The sequence below is a fragment of the Cavia porcellus genome, unplaced genomic scaffold (assembly GCF_034190915.1).
Source record: "Cavia porcellus strain 051 isolate PalLab524CR breed Dunkin Hartley unplaced genomic scaffold, mCavPor4.1 scaffold_10, whole genome shotgun sequence".
NCBI lineage: Eukaryota > Metazoa > Chordata > Mammalia > Rodentia > Caviidae > Cavia > Cavia porcellus.
Window position 1 is genome coordinate 60256953 of NW_026947493.1, and position 24326 is coordinate 60281278.

The 24326-nt window shown below is 39.5% G+C and overlaps 1 protein-coding gene across 1 annotated transcript; it reads left to right on the forward strand.

Annotated features, from left to right (window-relative positions):
* The first annotated feature begins 8245 nt into the window (after positions 1-8245).
* On the forward strand, positions 8246-24202 carry Ca2 (carbonic anhydrase 2). The gene is made up of 7 exons (XM_003480004.5): positions 8246-8440; positions 9406-9603; positions 17314-17432; positions 17849-17941; positions 18945-19007; positions 20492-20647; positions 23424-24202. Exons 1-7 carry the CDS (start codon positions 8407-8409, stop codon positions 23541-23543), a joined length of 783 nt encoding a protein of 260 aa, XP_003480052.3. The 5' UTR covers positions 8246-8406; the 3' UTR covers positions 23544-24202.
* Positions 24203-24326: the final 124 nt, after the last annotated feature.

Here is a 24326-nt window from a genome sequence, read left to right on the forward strand (position 1 = left end):
CATACTATTTCTTCTGCCAACTGAAAAATTAAAAACCATTCTTGATTGATTCAGGTACACTTTTGTATTCTGGCCAACTGCACACAGTGGAACCCAAGAAGGTTGGAGAGAGAGAAATACTAAAGGATGCATAGAAATAATTATGGATAATAATTTTGAAATTTTGTGTGCAATGGTTAAAAACTATAATATGAAGCAAAGAAGCATAAAATACATATAATGCTATCAGACTCCAAAGTTAGGGACAATTTTTTTTAGCTTATATATACTACTTGTATTTCCCTAAATCTTAACTGTGGGCAGTTTAAAACTCTCAAGACATCTTTTCATGCAAAAAATAAGTTTTCTTTCTGCTTTAGAATGAAGCTGAATAGTAACAAAATGAGAAATGTACCGGTTTTAAGTTGTAACCCTCTTTTTCCCCATAGCCTATCTGTGTATGCTCCAGTATTATGAAAATGCTTAATTCCCTCCTGTGCAATCCTAAGACTCCAGTAGAGGACCTGTGACTGCTGCCCTTAAGCAGGAGGAAAGACTCAGCTAAACGCCTATGGTTCCCCTTGCATGGAAAATGTTAGCTTGTTCTTGTTACTGAAAGGAAGTCAGAAATTCCCCCATATGGGGTGGTGATTTATAAGCGGAAGGAAAGTTTAATCATGTGGCAAAGCTAATATTAACCTAAACAAGCTATTATAACTTGGGTAGGAAGGTCTTCCTTTGGAAGTGCTTTAAAGCAGACAATAATGCCAAGGCACAGAGGCAGGATCTTATCCTTTTCCATTCAATATAATAAACAAAAGTGAGTGAAAGAATATAATGGGAAGAGCACCGTCCTAGTGCTCACTTATTGCTGGATATGTACCTTTGACAAGAGTGTTATTTTATATACTTTCTTATGGTAGGACTTTACAATCTGGGTATAGCAGTTACCCCTTATACGAGGTGATACATCCCAAGACTCCCAGTGTACCCAGCTATATATACATATACCATATCCATATCCATCCATATATATTTATATCACACACACATATATGTGTTGCTTGAAATGCCACAGTATCTTGGGGGTTGATCTCATAAGTAAGATGGCTGTTAGTGGCAGCTAAGGTATTGAGCATGGATATACGGGACAAAGGGATGATTCATATCCCTGGGTTAACCAGAGCAGGACAGTGTGACATTTCATCAGAAGGGTACACAATTAAAATCTTGTCACGTGTTGATTTATGGATCTTTCCATTTAATATTTTCAATCTGTGGTTGACCATAGGTAACACAAAAGCATGAGGTGTGTGTGTTTAATATGTCAGACTGAATAATGTTTTAAAATTTTATTTTAAAGAGGATAAAACCAAAGAAACCAATAGAACAGAATAAAACCAATAAAAACAAACCAGTGCAAATGATACAGGACTTCAAAACAATATGAAATAGTCACTACAAGCACTGCCATTTTCAAAATAGCTGCAGATACCTTCAGACAGTAAAAGTCAACCAGAGCAGAACAGAATAGGACCAATAAAAACAAAACAATGAATGCAGTAAAGAACTTCAAAACAAGGCAGTAGTAAATCCAAAAATGGTTACCATACTATATCTTGCCATCTTTGAAATAGCAGCTCATGCTATTGGTTACAACAAAATCAAACAAAAGAAAACAGAACAAAACTAAACCCAACAAAACAATGGAAAAGATACAGGACTTCAAAACAAGACAATAGGGAATCAATAAAGGCTACCATCCTCAGAAGGAGATCCCCCCGAGATGCCACACTACATACCACTATCCTCTGATATGCCGACCACTGGCTGATCAGAACTGCAAGGTCAGTGAAACACCAAAACACCGTAAGCATCGATTGCATTTCACCTTAGTAGCTATCATGGCAGCTCGTTTTTCTCTGCATCACCTGATAGGGTTGGCTCTTCTTCTTTGCCAGCCCACGCACTGGGAGAGGCTGGGGTCTGGCTGTCCTCCTGCTGGCAATGGCCACTTATGGTGCTGGTTCACAGGGAGAGCTTGCTTCTTGGTGAATCCTTGTTCTCTCCCCTAGGATGAATAATTATTTTTTGCGAGTGGACTGCCTCCACTGCATAGGAGTCACAGCAGATCTTGGGCCTCCTTTTTCTCCCAAGCTAAGAAAACCAAAAATGTCTCTACACGCTGTCATTATGTCCTATGGGACAAAACTGGTCCCAGCTGAGAGCTGCTGTTCTAAGAAGAGATGGACTCTTAGGACAGCTGCCCTGGAACAAAAATATGTAAAATGCACTATCTGTATGTTTGGACTGTAGTTTTCTCACTTAATGCTTCACTCCAGTTCTGTCTAAAGTTGAAATTTGGCAACAAGTCTTAAAGGTTTTTTCAGGCAGGCCTTGAAGTCTGTATTTAACCCAGGCTGTGCTAGAGATCTTCAGTCTCAGCCTCCTGTGTGCTGAGGCTTCAAATGTACCGCACCACACTTGCTGCGTCAGCCACTCTTAAAAACTAAACACATTTAATCACTTATAAAAAGTCAAGTCTTATGAGGTAAGATATGCTAGTGACCACAACGAGTTTGGCAGGAAATTCTAATAATGCCAGCATGTTGAAATAACTTTTGGTTTATGGAATAGTGCTGCATGCATAGTTTTTTTTTTTTTTTCTTTATTTGGTTGTGTGGTACCGGATAATAAACTCAGAGTGCTTGCACTGGGCTATATCCCCAGCCATTTTTAAATGATTTTTAGAACAGGGTCTTGCTAAGTCTCTGTACTGCACATGCAGGGCTCAAAGATCCCATCTTGCTGCCTGACCTCCTGGAATGCTGGGATTACAAATCTACGCTACTCTGCTTTGCATTGTGTTCTGAGAGCATGATGCAAGTGCTTCTTAAACTCCCAGAAGACACTGAGCTGAGTCTCAGGGAGACTGCCCAGTTAGATGTTTGGCTAAAAAGGCAAACTCTGCAGTGGGGCTGTTTAGTTTTGCACCCAGCTCTACCACTTCCTAGCTGAGTAACCTGGAGTAAACTCACCCTCGGCCATGCCTCTAGACCTTATCTCTGGTCCCTGGCTGACGAGTAGGCCAGTGTGGAGCACTGAGAACTGTGCAGGTACATTTCAGTGAGAGTTATTTCTATGATTTAAAAATTCAAAAATGTTAATTGAATATGAATTTTTTTCATCTAAGTTAGAGACACAGAAAAGCTAATCTATTATCTGAAAATGGATGTATGATACGACAATTATACTACTTATTCAACAGCAACAAAAAGCAACAGGCTGAAACAGTTCTGGCATCTTCTAGAAATTCTTTCTTATCATAGTGTCCTGGAGCCGGAATTTATTCTCCAGTTTACAGAGAAAGCAAGTGAGGTTCAGAGAGCTTAATTTGCTTAGAGTGACTCAGAAAATAAACTCAGGATTCAGAATATTAACTCAGATTTGTCATATTCCAACACTGATTTCCTTTTCATGATTTTGTGCTTCTTTACCACAATAACAATGACCCCAGAGTAGCTATCAATGGACCAGACATGGTGCAGATTCACGTAAATTAGCTTATTTATCACTCGCCCTGGCCCCCACTCCTCTTATAACACTTCACATACATGTGGCTGAGACTGGGGGAGGTGAAGTGAATTTTCCAAACCTATAAGAAGACAAGTCCTGGACACTGAATCCAGACCCCCAGATCCTGGGCTCTCAGCTAACGGGCGACGCTGCCTCCCACTCTGCTGTAGAAGAACACTGAGGGGCCCAGAGGCCAGAAGGAAGCCAGAAGCAGGATTAGCCGCCTTTATCTGTCAGGGCAGGGTGTTTGGATCTCTTTCAAAGACAGTTGTGAGATGGCTAAAAGCCAGAAGGCAGGGACCATGTGAGGTCTTCTGAGAACCCCCACCAGTTTCCTCCTTTGTCAAATTAGGATTTGGACTAGATCATCTCTAAGCTTCTTTTAGTTCCTTTTACATGCAGTTTGTACCATTGCCTTCCTTATGACTTCCCAATGGCTCCCCCACCCCCATATAAAATCTTTCCCTGGTGTCATGCTCTGCGCCATTCTGCAAGCTGCACCCTTCGCCTGGCCCTGACCTCATTCTCTCCCTGACTCCCAGGGCTCAAGCCACGGTCCTCTCTGTTCTAGGAACCCTCTTGCTCGGATCCTGCATCCATGCTGTTTCCTCTGCCTGAAATGCTCTTACAGCAGACCCTCCTTCAGGGCAAATCCTCTTTCATAATCTCGATCTCACCTCTGTTTTATTTTCTTCATGCTCCTGTTTCTGTTGGAAATGTATTCATTTATCTTTGCAGTAACGGCGATTGAACTCAGGAGCACCCTACTCCTGTACCAAACCCTCAGTCCTTTTAATATTTTATTTTGAGACACGGTCTCACTAAGTTTGCCAGAGTAGCCTTGAATTGTGATCCTTCTATCTCAGCCTCCTAAGTAGCGGGGGTTATAGGTATATGCCGCTGATACTGGTGGAAACTACTTATTCATTTACTGTGTACAATGCTCATCCACCCCACTTGCACTGTGCTCTGGGAGGGGAGAGATTAGGTTGTCCTGGTTCATAGCTGTAGCTGCTATGCTGATGCCTGGAACACGCTAGCAGCAAGATTCATTAAATAAACCAATAGATTTTTTTTTGTCTTTTTGAAACAGGATCTCACTATGCAGTTCAGGCTGGCCTTGGGCTCACTTTGTAGCCCAGGCTGGTCTTGAACTTGCAACGATCCTTCTGCCTCAGCCTCCTGAGTGCTGGAATTATAGGACTACACCACTGGGCCTGTCTCAGATTCATGTTGTGTATTCCTTATAATTCATTAAAGGTATCAAACACTAATAGGAGCTCAGAAGACCATGCACCAGTAAACACAGTAACTGTTTAATAAGCCTTAATTGTTGGATCTGTGCTAAATTCGTTACATGCCTTGTATCAAAAAGTCCTCATCACAACTCCTCCGGGGAGGTATCAGTATGATTCTGCTTTTCTGGATGGGAAGCGGAATCTTAGCAAGATCAAACAATTCTCTCCTCAAGCTTATAGAGCTGCCAAGTTAACCCAGATACAAAACTAGTCAAAACCAATTTTAAACTGACTGGAACCATAAAACGAAACTGTTACCTCCATTTGGATTAATACAACTTTATTTCACACTTTCAGAGAGATTTAGGTAGGTAGCTCTACATACATCCAGGCTAGGTAGGGGCTGCTAGGTTATCACTGTAAGTACTGTGGTACAGTTCTCAGCCTGAGGACCTCAGTTTAATAAGGAAAATAAAGTATGAGAGCATGGTAGAATGCATTGGTCCTTGAAGCAAGTATTTTTCATTTTTCCCACCAAAAGCCTCAGGTGCCTGGACAGCCTCCCTCTCAAATGATTGCCTTAAACCTTCCCCACGTGGTCACTTTTGCATCTACTACTTGGATTCCGTTAGCACTGTCTCAGAAGAACTGAGTAGCCATCATCTGCACAATGCCAGGCAAGTGATTTACATGTACTGAATCTTACAGCAACTCTGAGGTAGGTCTCACTATTCTTACCTTATAACTAAGCAGTCAGCAGCTACTGGGGTGAGGGATTACAAACAGATGATGACAATGCAATAGCTGATAAGCATGTGAGATCACAAATACTAGGACAGAGGGATCCCCAGGAGAGCCCCAAAGTGTGCAAGGTGAGTTACTCTTGATCTCCCTAAATATTTCACACTGTAATTGTGACAAGTACAGGACTACTTGCTTTCTAGTAAAATATTCAATAAATCGTGTATATTTTACTTTGTAAAATATGTTAACACTATCTACATTTTGGGGGAGAACACAAATACATTTCCATTTTATTTTGTACGTTTACCAGGATTAATACGTAAGAAGCTTTTCTGTTATGATAATTGGGTCACAGACTTCAAGATATTTTATATTTTCCTGATATTACACCTGCCCTCTTCTCCTACTTCCCCCAGGGCAGATGAAACTACTTCTCTTCAAGGATTATCAATTTATAAATCTAGAATTTTCTTAAATTATCCAATCTTCCCTTTTAATAGAAACACAGGAACAGGATAAATAGTATTTTTATTTTTAAAAAACTTGTAACATTAGACTCTGGTAGCCAGTGAATCTTGATAGCCTGTGAAGGAAGCCTTCAATATAATAAAGTTGAGACTGTTTTACATGAAAAAACAAAGACATCTCTATTAAAAAAATACTAAGACAATGACTGTAATACTTAACTGGAAAAAAAAATAGAAGAAGAAAAAGAAACTTTTGACTCTGTCCTGGGTATTTAAAAGTGAGCTATTTCCTGGCCTGTGGAGAGCATGTGACACTGTCCCCAGCACCACGCTGTGGAGAGGCCCTCTCCTCATGACTTACCTAAGAAACCAGTCCAAGTCATTTAAAAAAGGGCATTTATTTAGTTAGCTAGGTGGGTAGTTATAGCAGTACTGAGCATGGGACTAGAACCTTAAGTTTTTATTTGCTATTTTGAGACCGGATCGTGTTGTCACCTAAGCGGAGCTGAAATGTGTGATCCTCCTGCCTCGGCCCCTTATGTTAATCATTTCAGTAAATGTTCTAAAATCATAGAGTCCAAATTTTTCACTAGGCTCCAAGTGAGACCAGGCAGCTACAGAGCACGAAAGTTCTTCTTGTCAGTGAACCATATTATAACAGTCCTAGAAATCTACAAAGATTATTGATGCAGTTTTGTCTAAGAATTTCCTATGATGTCTACCCAAAGCTCTATGACTCAGGTACACTATTCTCAGCAGTCTTAAAGAATAAATGAAACATTTCTGTGGAATTCACTGAAATAAACGGTAAATAATGATGTTGAGATTACAAAAATCTACAGGCATAATGTATCTTTTAGTTTATCTATAGATTTTTAATTTTAAGTAATGTGATACAAAGGCTGAGACAATTATGAAAACTACATCCTGCCCAATTTTAACCCTAGCAGCATGCTCACAATGATCAAGGACACAGAACAACTCTGCTTTGATACATCTGTGGCAAAGTCCTTTGTGAGACTGAATTTTCTCTCCACTTTAACAGAGATTGATTTCTTCCTCTAAGGCACAATAAGCACAGGACCTCAAGCCCACAAGTTTCAAGAATCTTTGACAATATTCTGTCTTAGAATAAGTGTAATAAGATAATTTTTATATCAATACAATCAGAAGTGTGCTGTGTGTTTGTGAAGAAAGGATCCATTCTGGCAAAGGTCTCAGGGCCCATGAAAATTTTAAGTGGCTGACACAGGAGGATCACAAGTTCCAGCTTAGCCTGGACAATTTAGCGTGATCCTGTCTCAAAATAAAATATGAGAAATAATCCTGCCTTAAAATAGAAAACAAACATTGCTGGGGATATAGCTCAATGGGTAAGGCTCCCGGGTCCCTCCCCAATACTGTCATAACTAACTAAATAAACAAACAAAGGTCCTCTTCATGCAGTATTTGGAATGGTTTCCTAAGTTCATGCAGTATTTGGAATGGTTTCCTAGGTATGTCAGAAATTTCCCTCGCCAGCCAGGGAAAGTTCTGATTTCACCTCTCTGGAAGACATTCTTTTACCTGATTCTTCTGAGAAAAGTGACTTTTGAGGTTCTGGTTGGTTAAAATAAACCAGGAAGTTCCCTGCCCTCGGTAAATTTTTAAAGAGCTTGGAGGGCAGAGGAGGTCAGCGCCTCCAACAGCCTACAGCGAAACGCAGCCCCAGGCCGGCCCGCGCGCGCCCTTGGGCGCTGTGTCGCAAGCCGTCCAGCAGAGGGCGCGCGGCTCCAGCGCCAGGGTGCACGCTCCTGCGCCCCAAGGAACGTAGCGTATCCCTATTTGCCCCAAGGTCAAAGCTCCCAACCCAGCCTGCCAGCCCCAGTCCCGGCACGGACAGTGTGGCCCTCTGAGCTGGGCAGCCCGGGGAGGGTGCAAGTGGCCCCGCAATGGAGCCCGCGGAGGGAGCGCAGCGGGCCCGGGTCCCGAGCATCGCCGCCGCCCGCCCCTGCGCCGGAGGGGGATGGGGTGCGCGTAGACGCCAGCAGCCGGCGGCCGCGGGCCCGCACTACGCCGCCACCGCGCGGGGGATCCGCGCCCCGCCGCCTCCCAGGGCCCTGGGCCGGCCCAGGAGTAAGAAGGAGCGCAGAGGCGAGGAGAGGAGCGCCAGTCCGGCAGCGCCCCGGAGGGCGTTCTCACCGCCCGGCCCGGCCCGCCCCAGCAGGAGAGCACCTCCGCCCGCACCTCCGCCCGCCGCCAGGTCCGCCGGGGTCCCCTCCCTCGGGCCGCCCCCAGCACCGACTTGGCGCGAGCCTATAAAAGCCGGCCACCGTGCGACCCGCGGACACACGCTGTAGGCTCGGGAGCCGCTGCCACTTGAAGGGCGCCAACTCCTGCACTGCCGCGACCGCCGCGCCACCATGTCCCATCACTGGGGGTACGGCAGCCAGAACGGTGAGTGCCGAGACCCGCCGCGCGGGCGCGTCCCGACCCCCAGCCCGGCCGCGGCGCCGCACTAGCCGGGACGGGCGCAGAGCGCGCGGGCTCCGGTGCGCCCCGGCTGCAGCAGCGCGCGACGCCCGCGCCCCTCGGGCTCTGTCGAGGAATCCGCGGGGCCCGGGCTCCCTTCGGGGTCCCCGCCCCGGTAGTCCCAGCGGGACCTCGGAGGAAGCGGGCAGGGGCTGGAACGGAAAATTTAGCTGTGGATCTCGGGAATCCAAGATGCCACCTCCCCGCCCCCGCCGCATCCCGGCAGCCTGAGCACCACCTGTGGCCGAGTCGGGGCGCACACCGTCCCGGGGCGCTTTCTCCAGTGACCGAGGCTTTCCTGCATTTCTCAACTAACAGTGTTCGGGGTTCAGACAGCCCCTACATCTGGGTGTCTGGAGCCAACGGAGGGAAGACATAGATGCATTTAGCCGTCGGGCGCCCTTCATCTTTAGGGGATGTGGGGGTTCCCACGTAGCGGGCCCTGGCAGTGAAAGGAGGGTGCCCATGCGCCCGCGGCGGCGCTGTCCTCTCAGCAGAGGACACCAGGGGGGACTGTGGACCTTTCGTGCGTGTATCTATCCCAAATCCCTGACGTTGGGTCTGCCCAATTTCGGTTGCTGAATTTATGTTTCAAATACCGTGAAAATTAGCGAATAATTACTTAGCATTCTTCATGGTAAGGACATTGCATGTATGCATTTGAATTCTCAAAACAGCATCTACCAACTAAGTTTGTAATATTATTACTCCATTATTACAAATAAGGCACAGACTATATCCCCCAAAGGTTTCTCTTTCTCAAAGGCATCATTTATGGTGCCTCCAAAATTGAAACTGAGCCAACTGGCTCTAGAGTCATTGCCCTCTTCTAGGGCTCGCGATGTTTTATTGCCCACACTGGGGGATTCACAAGTGTCTTGTGCCTTCAGGACCTCAGCACTGGCATAAAGAGTTCCCCATTGCCAACGGAGAGCATCAGTCTCCTGTCGACATCAGTACCAAGGCAGTCACGTATGATCCCGCCCTGAAGCCTCTGCACCTTCACTATGACCATGCTGCTTCGCTAAAGATCCTCAACAATGGTCACTCCTTCAACGTGGAGTTTGATGACTCCCAGGACAAAGCAGGTCAGTGTTTAAAAGATCACTTGTGCCTTTTAGCCAGTAGCTGCTTTCCAGCTTAATGGAAGAAATCCAGAGCAGTCTTAGGAAATTCCTTTATACTACAGTTCGTCCTAGTATTGTGAGAAGTCACCGTGATTGTCTTCATTAGATTGGAGACTCTGAAGTAGGTGCCCTGGGGCTTTTCTTCCCTTGTAAGATGCCTGGTTTTTGTGAAGGGCATTGAATAACCACGATATGACTGTGAAAAGTCACAAAGGCAAAATCCTGGACAATACAGATGAACCAGAATAAAATTTGCAAAAATTGGAATTTTAAGATTCTTCCTAAGTTATGTCTTGCAGAGTTGATGCCTACCTAAGAATTAGGTCTTAAGGTGTGTTATTGCCCAGACAGATGTGAGACGCGTAATGAAAACCCATCAATGCAAAATAATTTACATTCTTGGAAAACACTGTATTCATGTCTGTTTCTTGGTATTGAGCTATCTTAGTAAGGGTGGTAACATATCTTAGTACCTACCCAGAAATTCTTTGCACTGATGAAGGTATTTAGAGTTCAGGGGATATGCCTGGCTGGTGACTGACAAATCCAGTTTCCATAAATTATTTGTATTAGAGCTGTTTACAGGATGCCCACTGAGTACTTCTTATATTTTATTTAGACACAGGAGAGGAGTCCCATTTAGATGCAGTAGCTGTCTTTTTTGCTTGCTGGTTGATTTTATTGCCAGTGCTCTGCTTTCCTGAGTACTCGCATGCAAAGGTCAGTGAGTGAAATGGTGCTGCCAGCCCATGCTTTGGTGGTAGTATGTGAGTGGGAGGAGCCTGAGAGCAAAATGGAAAAGGAAAATGCTGTCACAGTGTTGGAGTAAAGAGCTAATGTGTAACATGGAATTAAATCCATTAGAGTCAGGTAGACTCTTTTCTAGTAGCTGTACGTTATATTCAGTTCAGTTTTGAAAACAAGAATTCTTCTTTTTCAAATTTTGAACCTCGTCTGTCTGAAACAGTGATTCAGGAAGACAATTTAGCAGTGTCCATACCCATACTTTATGTGCAGATTATTTGAGAAATGTTTCCAATGTATTTGTCCTATGTACGCCCCTCCTTAGTACTCGCACACATACACAGACACGCGTGAACATACAGACTCACACTGTATGTTCAAGTGGGGGATTATGTTGTGGGCATTTTTTCAATGATTTGGCTTACATTGCTTTACCAAGTAGTTCTCCTATCTTAAAAAAAACAGTGCTTTAATCAAATGATTAAATATAACATAATCCTTTTGTTTTAAAAAATGATATATTTATATGATGAAAGGTATCAAGATACTGTACATGCAGACAGATCCTGTAAAGTTTCATTTTTTGTCATTTAAAAACCAAAAGAAGTGAGCAAAATCAGTCTGTAACTCTCAAATCTTTTTTTTTTTTTTGGTACCAGGAATCGAACTCACAACCTTGCACCTGCCAGGCAGACACTTGTACCACTGAGCTATATTCCAGCCCTCTCAAATTCCTTTTAAACAACCACAACGAGATTGTTAACAATGGATGTAATGCCCTGCTAATTATGTACCTTATTGACCCCTACGTAGAAATTTAGAACTGGATGCTTAAATAGGGTTTTTTAAGAATGAAAAAACGAATGGTAGAGGATGATATAAATCCCTCAGTAATAGTTATTACAAAGGTGTTAGTGAAATTCATCATTCCAGTCGCGTATATTATTGGAAAGTTGATTTTTTTCCTTTAGCCTCATGATGGCGTACCTCAGTTTGGAACAGACAGAACTGGATTTAAGTTTCAGCTCTGTTACTAACTAGCTCAGAGATTTCTAGAATGATAGAAACTTCTCAACGCTTTAGGCTTCTGTAACTCTAACATGAGAACAGCAGTAGAAGCTGCCGCAGAGCAGAGACGTGAGGAGCACCAAGCCCAGGGCCTGCAGACCCTGCGGCTGGGACTGTCCTGTCTGACCGCCTTTACTGAGCAAGTGCTGCAGCTGCTGTGCCTGTGATCGCGAAGAGACTGTGCTTGGCTTTCACATTAGTTTTGTGTGTTTATCATATTTTAAATATGAGCCGCTTTTATTTATGAAGCTATTACATCATTTCTTTCACCTCGAATGTACTGACCTTTGGTGGATTTCAGCGTTAGCAGTAACTGATGAGAGCTAGTCCCATTTCCCCAGCTATTTCTTTTGGTGAATAATGGCCATATGTAAATTGTGAGACAGAATAAAAGCAATTGGTTTAGGTGGGGTTTTAACCTAAATCAATGGGTCTTTAGAAACACATGCGTTATTGTCCACTAATTCTTATAAAAGAAAGTCATTTAACACCAGTTAAATGCTTCATGAAGGAGGGATGAGGGCCTGGTCCTTCTCCTCTATCCCAAGATTTTAGCGTGGGCTGAGGATACCTACATAGAAAGACATAGAAATAATAGACACTGACTGTCACTTTGATAAGTGCAAAAAGGAAATATTTTAAGGGACTGTGGAAATATGAAGGAAGTGTAGGAGTCTAACTGGGTACTCAGAAAAGAGTTTTCAGAGTAAAGAAAGACATGAAGTCTTGATGGGTTTGATATCTTGAAAACAGGGGACACTGGGGGACTTAGTACATACTCTGGGTTCTAGGAAGGTGAAAAAGAAGAATAGTAAATGCAAAGGTCAGCAGTATTAGATTTACTCTCCCTTGCATATGGAAGACTCATTTGTAATTTTGCTAACATCTCAGTTATTTGGGTTATTCGAGAATATATTAAAATGTTGACATAAAAGAAAAACTCATCTACCAAGTAATTAAAAATATCATGTGGAGCAATACCTTTTTATTTTTTTTTAAACGATCCTAGATTCTCAAAGTTAGAGCAAGCAGTAGAGATACTGTAGTCAACCTGCTTAAATAAACATGAAGAAACAAAACCTCAGGAGTTTAAGTAACTTGCTGAGCCTTCTTCCCAGTTTGCTGGAGAGACCAAAGGGCAATCACATAACAAAAGAATTTGAGTAAGAATCTTTGGATGATGGACACAGTTAACAACTTGTATAATTTTGTACATTAAAGTCCAAAAATAACTCACTATTTTGGTTGACCTTTTCATTTTGAAGTTATTTTTGATATTAGCATTTTTAGATATTCCTTACGTCTTATTTTTTGCATTTATGTGCTTCAATTCCTTTACTTTTCTCCCACCTCAATGAGATTTCAGCTTTCAAGAACTCACACATTTAGATTTTCCAATATGCCCTAAATTATCTTGTGTCCAAATGTATTTGGGTGTCAGGAACTAAGCTGGCTGAGTTTATTGGTATTTAAGCTAGAGATAATTCTTTAATGAGCTTTAACTAGGAGCTTGGTTTAAAGTTCTCACAAATTTTCCAAGATTCCTTTATTATAAACCACTTTAATGAAAAACATTGTTAATCCTTTGATATATTTTTTAAATTATTAAAAAATAACTCTGCTTGATGTTTTATTGCCAACTTTATCTGGGAGAAACCAATAGTAGCCAAATTATTAACTCCTGCTAACTTATTAACTTTTACTAATAAAACTGAAACTCTCCTGCTTTATCATCAAGTTAGGGGCAGACGTGTTTAAGTGATGGGATCACCCTGCATGTAATTCTCATCTCTGTTTTTTGAGATATTGGAATTCTTTTAGTGGTTATTGTTTAAAAAAAAAAAAAGAAAAAAGGAAGCAAAATGGACTTCATGTGTCCTTCTGAAGCAGACTATTGTCCTTACAACATAATAGGTCTTTGTACCTGGATTCTGGTTGCTTTTCAAGGGACTTCTCTTGAAGTTACAAAATTCTCTGTCCCTGAGCAACACTAAATTGAAAAGAAGCAGAATGACCACAAATAAAAGAACTTGTGAACATGCTAATGCACATGGTATAAGCTGGAAAACCAACTAAAGCTTTAGTTAATTATGTTCAATTTTTATCCTGTGTAATTACTGATTAGTGTAAGGTAAAACTTCTGTTCCCTTGAATTTTGACTTGTTTACTCTAGTGAAAGTGATAGCTAATCTTAGTTTCCGTGAAATGGAATATGCACATTTCTCCCCATCCCCTGAATTTTTACCCACTGACACCTAGCCCTCAGATGAGTTACTGTTGGTAAACAAAACACATAGGATTTCATCAGTAGTGAAAATAGTAGTGCATCGTTTAAAAATTGTGAAGATAGTCATGGAAAAAATTCAGTTCATAGAAATGCCATTATTTTTCTGTGGAATTATTCATTTGTTTAATTACTAGGAAATTGTTTAAATTTTAGTTAAACTAAGACAATTGAGTAATTTACTTGTATTTTGGATTTAAGACTATTGACATACACTAAAGTCTTATTTGCCATTTAGATGTGTCTTTATTAAGTAGCAACAATAATGGTTAGGAAATGCTGAATTTTCAGTTTTATTTCATATGGGTAGTCTGACATTTCAATATTACTGAATCTCCTGTTGTTAGCAAAACACCCAAATAGTTTAGTAATTTTTCCTGGTAGTAAATATATAAAAGTAGATTATTCTATAATGCTGTACCTGGTGTTTATCTTGTGTTTTATATATGATACAGCTAACTGATACCACATCATGAAAATTAAAACTAGCTGGAGCTCTAGAATTTGAATGTAATTTAAATTTTGAAGGTTTTAAAAATAAATTAAAGTAGAAAGCCCATTTGTGTTCTGCATACTTTGTGGAACACGATGCCATGGTGCAATAAGTCGTGGACCTTACAGAGCCCCACTAATGTGGCTGGATTTTATAAAGAAAAAATATAGTCAGCAATTTCTGTTATTTTAAAAAAATTTTTTTTCATTAGAAAAATAGATTTCATGTTAAACTGTGACGGTTTAGAAAGTGGCCTGTAGCAATCACACAAAACAATCAAACAAGCTGGAATACAGCACACCTATATTTTTAAGCAAATCCTATAATCTACTTCTCAAAAAGATGTCTGCTACCTTTAACACAACGTATGGCAGTTTGTTATTATACTTAATAATGTTTTTAAGGACTTAATTCATGAAATTCTATGCCATTTTTTCGAAATTACCAGTTATCCAAAGACCAGAATTGTGGTTTCCTCCAGCAATTAAACTTTGAAGTGTTTGCTAACCTTTCCCGATCACAGTGAGTTTTTAATCTTCATAGCAAAATGTTTTATTTTATAGGTTCTAAAGCAGCTACCTGGCATTGAATGCTCACTAATCATTTTTAAAGAAAAGTATTACACATTCTTGCCTAATTCTAAATGTTCTGTGAAGCCAATATTTAGGATACAATTTTAAAGTCTGCAAGAAAGAGAATTAGAAACAATGGCAACCTTTATTTTCTTAACGTTTAAGATCCTGGTATGATTACATATAAGGGAAAAGGAGATACGTTTGCAAACATCAAGGAGATATATTTAGAAAGATCAACTATCTTAAATGCTAAATGTAGTTTTATTTGAGTAATTTTATCAGTGAGTATGACTAATATTGCAAATGGCATTTGTTTTTTATGATCAATCAGTTGGTTACTGGCTTTAAAGAATTATTATATAGGCATTTGCTCAGTTTCACTTACTTTATAAGCCTGTGTTCCATTTTTTTAAAAATTTATTTTAAAGAGGGTAAAATTAAACATAAAACAGATCAGAAGAAAACAATGTAAGAGACACAAATTTCAAAGCAAGACAACAGGAGATCTTCACTGCCTATCATACTGTCTCTTGTTTTCTTCTAAATAATTGTCCATATTTCACATACAATGAATTCACACAAAGCAAAATAGTATTAGACTGATCAGAACAAGATGATGAAGGCATTTTAGGTCTTCAAAACCAGACAACAGGGAAGTCAACAACGGATGCCACAATGTCTCTTGTTCTCTTCAAAATAGCTGTCCATACCTTCATGTATATTGAAATTAAACAATACAAAGCAGACTAAAATCATTCTGAACAAAGAATAATAGTATTACTGGATTTCACAGCATGATGCTACAGAATCAGCACTGGGTACCTTAATGTCTCTTTTTCTTTAAGGTAGCTGTTCATTTCATCATGCATTATATAGTCGATTCTCATAAACTGTTTAGGAAAAGTTCTGCCCATGTATGAGTCTCTTCATGTATCCGATCCTTTTTGTATTAGAAGAGAAAACAAATTCCTAGAAAAATACAAAACAAAAAAAAAAATACATAACAGTAGCAAAGAACCCAAAACACTGACAATATAGACCTTCAAAACAAGGTGATATGAGCATAACTAGGGTTGTTATTTTACATAATGATCTTCAAGAGTTCCTCAGATCATCGTACAATACTGTGTTCCATTTTTAAGGGCACATTATTATGAAAAAAGGGAATTCTGAAAAATTCACTCTTGGGGATAAGACTAATTCTTTTCTCCTTTTTACAGAAATTTCAGATAATAAATTTTACTACAGACTGATTCTATGTATCAAGAGATGTGATTTTATCCATACACAACCAAATTCATGTGTCTTAATAGATCTGTAGTATAATACCCTTTATGATTTTTTGTGCTTTCATTCTTCCAATGTTCTCCTACCCTATTATAAGGCAAAGCTAGCAGGCAGACCAGGTATCAGGAAACATAAAGACTGCTCTGCCCAAGGATCATGTAGCTAACTTTACTTTTACTTTGAATAGATGATTGAGTGTTACTTCATCTAATCATATTTATGTGAAGTTAAGGGGAAAAATCTTTACTGTATAGACTTGCTCCCTTGTCTTAAAAAGTGAAAGCAAATTTGAACTCATTCTTTTATGCAGTTATAAACCACGAGTAATAAAATACCTTTAAAGCAACATTTGTTTTAATTCCAGTACTAGAGAAATAAAATAGCAAAACTAAAGTACTTTTAAAGATTTTAACTATATTGATTAAATTCCCTTAATACATATAAGTTAGGTGAAAAACATTATTTTCCAATGATTTCTCATAAAGTTAAATTAATACTAGGAGAGTAAAACTTTGTGATGGTTACTATAGGTAGAATTTTAAGTCTTTGGAGATAATAGAGCACTATATACTTTGTATAGTAGATGATGGATCAGTTATTAGTGAAGAAATACGTATTCAAATATATGCCCTTTACAGATGAGGAATAAAAGAGTACAGCAAAATCTTAAGAGGACAAAGTCAATTCATAACAGTGTAAGGATAATTCAAATCAATGAAACACTTATTATTTTACAAATTCTGAGATGTCAGAGGTTAGCAAAGCAGGTTGTCATTCAGGCATGGGCCATGGTAGAAGTGTGGTTCTCATGTTTGCAAGTATATGAAGCAGGCCAGTGCATTGTCAAATAGGTGCCTGGGCTTCTCAACTGACCCACAAAGAGATTATTAGTTGCATTTCATGTCCTCTGATTGGACTTGAATCTGAGACTCTAAAATGAACCCACAAGAGAGGTACTACCTTACCTATCAGCAAACAAAAATGGAAAAGTCTCCATCCCTTCAGCCAGTATGTGTGAGAAAAAATATCAATTGATACGATTTTCTTCAGTGTGTAACCAATTCCTGAATCTATATTTAATTCTCACAGGGGGAAAATGTGGCTGTTGAATATTTAGTGCTATAAAGCATGCATAAAGATGCAGTGTGTTTCATGTGCCTAAGTATGTATGTGCATGTGTATGGACACAGATATATTACATATATGCACTTTAATTTTAGTGCTGAAAGACGGCCCCCTGGATGGCGTGTACAGATTGGTTCAGTTTCACTTTCACTGGGGCTCTTCTGATAAGCAAGGTTCTGAGCATACTGTGGATAAAGTGAAATATGCTGCAGAGGTATGATATTCTTCTTTACAAGGGAAATGTTTGTAAACCATTAGTTAGCATTGATTTCAAAGGTTTCATCTCATAAATTGAACTTACATTAAGCGAACCGCTTCTTGTCCCAAGAATCTTCATATCTGCTTCTTACAAACTTTAGTTGTGCTATGACAATTAAGGCCATGACCCTTCCTCTAATGTCTCCAAGGACATCATTTGCAAAAAGTTAATTAATTCAAATGGGAGGAATTTATTTTAATATAAATCTAGACATAAAATTTGAGCCTCCCTTCAAAATTCTACATTTATTGGTCTTCGTGTTGTTGATGCAATCACTTGCTATTAGGTGTGGAGAAAAAAATAACTGGATAAGATCTGTTGGCTATTATAATATAAATCACTCATTGTGGTTTTGTCTCTTGTGGTTTTAGCTGCACTTGGTGCACTGGAACACCAAATATGAGAGTTTTGGAAAAGCTGCACAACACCCTGATGGACTGGCTGTTTTGGGTGTTTTTTTAAAGGTTAGTTGATGGCTCAATTCCTTGTTTCCTGTTTGCAAGAAAGAATGACCAGATAGAACATTCATAACAGACATTCTTCCCCAAAAGACCTGAGGAAATGCCTACAGCTCTGAAGTGTTTGCAGGTTTACTACTTCTTCACTCTCTCTACCTTCTTTCTGAAAATCAGAAAGACAGCCTAGGAGGCAGTGTGATTGGGTACCAATATGTAGCTATAAGGCATAAAGACATAAACTTTAGAGGACTAGTAGGGTTTTTTTTAATTTAACCTAAATCTAAGAATACTAAAGTATTATTTTATGATAGACAATGATTAAGTAAAGCATGTTCTGGAGAGGTCAAGGATATTGTTGGCTCTGGAGTTCTGGAGAATTTCAGGCAACCGCGGGACCTCCCAGGTTGAGTTATGAGCTGTTCTCCAGCCAGAAGTAAAGAATGTAGCCAGTGTAGGGTGGTCATGAGCTGAAGATTTCTGACCATGGCCACAGTGTATGTTAGGGGACAAGTGCAGGTACTAATGAAGTCATCCTAGGGCAGCACAAATGGGTATGATCAATCTGCTCAGTGTGCAGCCCTGAGAAACCACAGGATATGAGGTTGCTAAGGCATTGGGAAGTCGCTGATTAAATGACCAAAAAGGAACAGGAGAGTTAGGGTCTGTTAGCAGAGCTAGATAGCATACAATACAAAGGAGGAGAGAATTTTTTAGAAAGAAGATAATAGTGTTATCCTACAAGGTGCCCCTAAGAGTAAAGTTTACTTTGCCAGTTGAAGGTCACTGGGGCATTTGAGAAGAACTATACAGGCAGAAGCAGAGGTAGTTTGAAGATTCAGGGAAAGTAAGGATGTCTGTACCTTCAAGCTAAGACAGATGGGTAACTGGTATAAAGTGGTAGATTTTGCTTCATTCTTTTAGCAGAATTTTATGAAAGTGCTGATGACCAAATCAAAAATGGCACATAGCTGCTGATCTCCTGTATCTTGTCTTTTGTGTTTTTGTATAGATTGGCAGTGCTAAGCCAGGCCTGCAGAAAGTCCTTGATATGCTGGATTCCATTAAAACCAAGGTAAAGTTTCATTTTCTGCCTCTTCATTAGAGTATCTATTTTTAATACTCCACTGTCTTTAGAAGTTCCTTTTGATAAAAATGAATAGTCTTGTTAACATGTAGGGTTTGGGTGAACAGCTAGTAAAGATGAAATATAGCCCATATGTTTAATCTTTCTTTCTCCAAGAGTTGAGCCTAATTCTAGTATAATTCTTAAATTTTTTTTTTTTTGTCTTTTCCCTTTTTATCGGTACCGGGGATCAAACTCATGACTGCCTGCTTGCAAGGCAGGTGCTTATGCCGCTGAGCTAAATCCCCAGCCCCTCTAGTATAATTCTTAAGATTTTTGCTTGTTGAGTCTTTATTTGTATCACTTGAAAATCAGGAGGGAGAGAGAAGACAGGGCAGGGAAAGGGGATGAAAAAAGAAACGAAGATGTGTTCTATACTTGTACCAACTCTACACAAGTAATGCAAACATTATGTACTGTAGACACACACTAATAAAAATAAGAATTGGAGAATCTTATAACTACATGGAAAATAAAAGATTAAGTCCTTAAATTATTCAATCATTCCCAAAGCAAACATTTGTAGAATACTCAATGCCAGTCACTTTGCTTATCCGAGATGCCATGGTGAACAAGATGAAGAGGACCCTGCATCATGGAGATTTATGTTGTGTGACTTTTTATCCATCCATCCTGTGTTTAAATCACCTTTGCAACATTAATGTGTGGAGGTCACTGTGCATCTGCTTAAATGTTACAGTCACTTCCAGTGATGTCGTCACCAGTGACAACCCTGGCTGCACACAACTCATCCTTCAATTGAAACAGCAACTATCCTTTTAAAATGTGCACCTTTTCCTCCTAGCCTGACCCCTTGAATCATATACACCCAGTCCTTCCTCCTCATGTCTCGACTGCCTTTCACAGCCTTTCACTTACTGCTCCTCAGCCTATTATCTCTAGTTCACCTTAATACTTCTCATACGACATAGTTCCATCTCTTTGCAGCAGTCATGTCAATTTTCCAGTAATGCATACTGTTTGCCTCTGTAGCTCTGAGAGTATATACCCAGAACTGAATGCGGTTAGTTCTGACCCAGCTGTCAGTTAGCACAGCAAGATAATCAATTCCTCGAGTATGTCTTCCTTACTGCAGCCTATTTTTCCCATCATTTTAGTGATACAAGTATCACAGCAAATCCTAAATATGATCATTTAAGAACTTAATGGAAAACATAAAATATTGTTTTAGATGGCAAGATGAAAAATGAATATTTGAAAATAATGACCAGGTTTTCTTGTTCACACCTGGAAATTTATATTTCCAAGTCAAATATCTTCTGTTAATTTATTTTCCTTTTGTTTGTCAGCATATGTAGGACTTTTATTTATATGGTTATCAAAGAGGAATAGACCTAGTTATGTTTTGTGCCCTCCTACTGGCTTCCTGCTCTGATCATATGACAGTTTCAATCCGTGTGTTTGCCCCACAGGGTAAGAGTGCTGCATTCACTGGCTTTGACCCTCGTGTTCTCCTTCCTGAAAGCTTGGACTACTGGACTTACCCAGGCTCACTGACCACGCCTCCTCTTCTGGAAAGTGTGACCTGGATTGTACTCAAGGAACCCATCACCGTAAGCAGTGAGCAGGTTAGTTTCCTGAGATGTGTGCTTAGAGACAGAGCATTTAGAGGAGGGCGACGGGCTGGGCTTTTGAAGTCATATATGTGGGATTTAATCCTTGTGGCACTGCTGCTGATCATGCTTCTTCTAGTGTTTAGCAAATAAACAGCACTCAGTAAATGGTTATTAACCAGAACCCACATAGTTTGTTTAGTGTATAAATCTCCATTTAAGTATTAAATGAGAAAGAGATCTGTTATTGAAGATATGTGTTTTTTGGTTATCCATGAAGAAATAAAAAAAAGGAAATTTCATATTCAAGGTTATATAGATATCAGTAATAATTTCCAGTCTACTGATCACTGATGTAAGACTTTCCCGAAGTCTTATTTATCCAAGAGTACATTTCTGAATCCTGACAAAAGAGAAAAAGCATCCTTTAAAATTCACTCCATCTTCCTGTAGAGGCTCAGACTAGGTGCTTTTACATTATGTGTATTACAGCTTTGAAGACATTAAGGAGTAGTCAGAGAAGTGGATCCAAGTGAATTTTTCATTGACTCTATCTCATGGGTCTTTCTCAATATTCATAAGAGGATGGATCTGAACAATTTAAAGAGAGAGTCAGCAGCCAGCATTTTTGAAAATTACCATTGAGGAATTGTAGTGTGATCTAAATCACAAAATTTGGAAACATATAAGTTTAAATATACAGTGTGTAAGAGAGATCACATTGTCCAGTTTTAGCTTTTCACTGCCTAGAATTGTGTTGATAAACAATATGAAGTGCAAGAAAATCAAAGTGCTTTTCACCCAGCTGCATCACAGTGGAATCAGGTCCAGAAGCAAGGATTGTACTTTTGTGTTCTCCCTTATAATATTTACTTATGAAACTAAACATAAGTCACACCTTTCTTTAAAGGAAATCTATATCTAACTTGAAACTCACTTGTAATATTTACTGTCAAAATGGGCCAAGTAAGCTAATTGATTATTGGCCTTATACTCATAACATTTGAGCATTTGTAGATTCAGTGTTTGGTTTATGATTTTAAAATACGAAATTCTTGGTTCTTCCCTCACTGAGAATAGTACAGCCTGAGAACCAAAGTCTGCCTTTGATAGCTCTTATGTCAAATAAATTTATTGGGAACATGCACACCCATACACAGAATTATACAGATTGGTAAGGGCAATAACCTCCTCCATTAGTCCTTGTATTCTGAACTTGCACTGAAGATAGGAAGTCGTATTAAACTGGAAATGTTAATTGTATATATTGGCAAAGTACCAGTGTACTAGGTGGGATATTTTCCATATCATGTGACATGGAATCTGGAAGTAGGATCATGCTCATCCCCGACAGCCAGAGAGTTTGCTCTTCCTCTTTGAATTTTCCTTTCGTTTACCTTGGCCACTGATAACTTTAGTGATTGTACAGATGCTGACTTTAGTTGTTGGAAAAGCCCTGTGAAGACCACATCCAGGTATAACCACCTTCTGAAGAGGAATAAAATAACTTATCCATTGGTTCTTTGGAATACGGATGCCTTTGCCTAGCAGAGTTTTGTGTCTCAGTGGTTAGCACCGAGCTCCTTGCTCTCTTCTAATGCAGTCCTTAGTAAGGATCTGCGATTACCGTGCTCATTTAAGACCTTCAGATTTACCTCTCTGGCTGCTTACTGTAGAGCATAGATGCCTGTTAATGAGAAAGTAGAAGAGGACTGAGTATTAGGTAAACAATATAAATAAATCTGCTAACTTGATTTTTTATACTATCTGCTCCTAAAGTAGTGAGTCAGATTGACCAACAAGAGATTGCAATTTAAGTGATGGAAAGGAAGTATAAATCACTTACTCTATTTGGACAAATAATTCAGTTGTTTCATAATCAAACTCTTCCATGTTCCAGGGATTCTACTGTATGACTCTACTCTAGATGCTCTTTAAAGAATTTATTTGCATTGTAGGAGCAATAGATTGTTTATGTTAAGAGTTGACCTACCTCCAAGTTGTCTCCCTGGGAAAGATGGAAAGAATGACTGAATAAAAATGATCAAGTTAAAGGCCATCAGCTCATGGCTTCCATATGACCACCTAAGCCACCCTTCTTCATTGAGATCAAGTCTTGACAAGGAGAAGGGAAATAGGATAGTCTGTGAACAACCTTGGAATAAGAGCCATTTGAAAGCTGCCTGTGTCACAGCAGTGGGCCTGGAAACTGAAACAGGTGCAAAGGCAATGCAGATCAATGATGGTGTGAAAACCCTGCCTGAGCAGATGCATTCTCGGGTTTCTATATATTTAAGCAGAGATGCCAGCTCATTAGTCAGTTTGTAGAGCTTGCAAATCCTGGACCCTTTATCTGACTGTATAGATGTTGTACTTTGTCTTTCCTGAGGCAGAAAACACTATCATTTAATTTAGAGCTGTTATTGTTGCCTTACATGTGAGAGCTAGGAATTTATGGATTTTTGATGTTGGATTTAATATGAAAATCAGTAAAGCAAGCTCACTGAAATTTTGCTTTAAAATAACCCCAATGATTTCATGTATTTTATATAAATTGGTTTGCTAAATGAATGCATACTCTTAGGAACAAATTGAGTTCTGATCATTGATACACAGGACTGTGAATATGGGAAGATGTATTTCAAGATTAAACATATGCACATAAGTAAACACAAAACTTCTGTTTTTAATGTAATTTTCTTTCTTTCCCTCTCCCTTCCTTCCTTCCTTTTTCTTTTTCTTTTCTTTTCCTTTCTCTCTCTCTTCCTTTCTTTCTCTTTTTGTCTCATAGATGTTAAAGTTCCGTGGCCTTCACTTCAACGCAGAAGGTGAAGCTGAAGAACCAATGGTGGATAACTGGCGCCCAGCTCAGCCATTGAAGAACAGGAAAATCAAAGCCTCCTTCAAATAAGAAAGGCTCCAGAGTGGGTGTGGTCTTCTAGGGTTTTCCTGTAGCTTAGCACAAACCTACCTTGGTGATTTGGACCCCAGCTGCTTTTCTAGATCCTTCATCTCTCCCCCGATGTGCTAACTAATCAACTGTGAAGAGCAAGGCCAGGTGTCGTACTGGACAGAGTGCTGTACGGGGTCAGTGCTCAGCTTCTGGTGTAGCCTTTGCATAACAGGAATCTAACATGAAGGGTAGGAAGAAAGCACCTCGACTTCCTTCACACCTTGTAGGGTAACGAGCACTTGGTACTGTTCATTAAAATGCTATTTTTAAAACATAGGAGAGTAGAATGGTTCCATTCAAATCCATGTCTTAAGACAAAGTTAGCTAACAGGCAAAACAGAGAAAATATTTTATATAATATAAATCAAACAAATGTTTGTGATCCCAAGATGCTGCATTAAAGAAAAACTTTTAAAATTATTATATATTTGCAGCAAAGTTATCTTAAAGATGAATTATGTTGTAATTTAGTGGCTTTTGAACTCTAGGGATATAAATGAAGTATATCTGTAAAAATTGTTATAGTTGTGATACAGAGTATATTTCCATTCAAATGATACCATAACTTAATAAATATTGTATTTTAGATATATTCTCTAATAAAATTCGTAATTCTATTTTGGGTTATTTTATTGTGTGTGTGGCAGTGAGCGATGATGGAAAAACACATGCCAATATTCACAATCCATATCTATTCATTATTAATGGTGAGCCATCACAATTGGCTTACTCATACCTGAA

Bases quoted from the DNA above. Each gene is read 5' to 3' on its own strand.
- Ca2 (XM_003480004.5), top strand. From the start codon at position 8,407: ATGTCCCATCACTGGGGGTACGGCAGCCAGAACG. The intron at 17,433-17,848 runs GTATGATATTCT...TTGTGGTTTTAG, and splicing joins AAGTGAAATATGCTGCAGAG to CTGCACTTGGTGCACTGGAA. The intron at 20,648-23,423 runs GTTAGTTTCCTG...TTTGTCTCATAG, and splicing joins TCACCGTAAGCAGTGAGCAG to ATGTTAAAGTTCCGTGGCCT.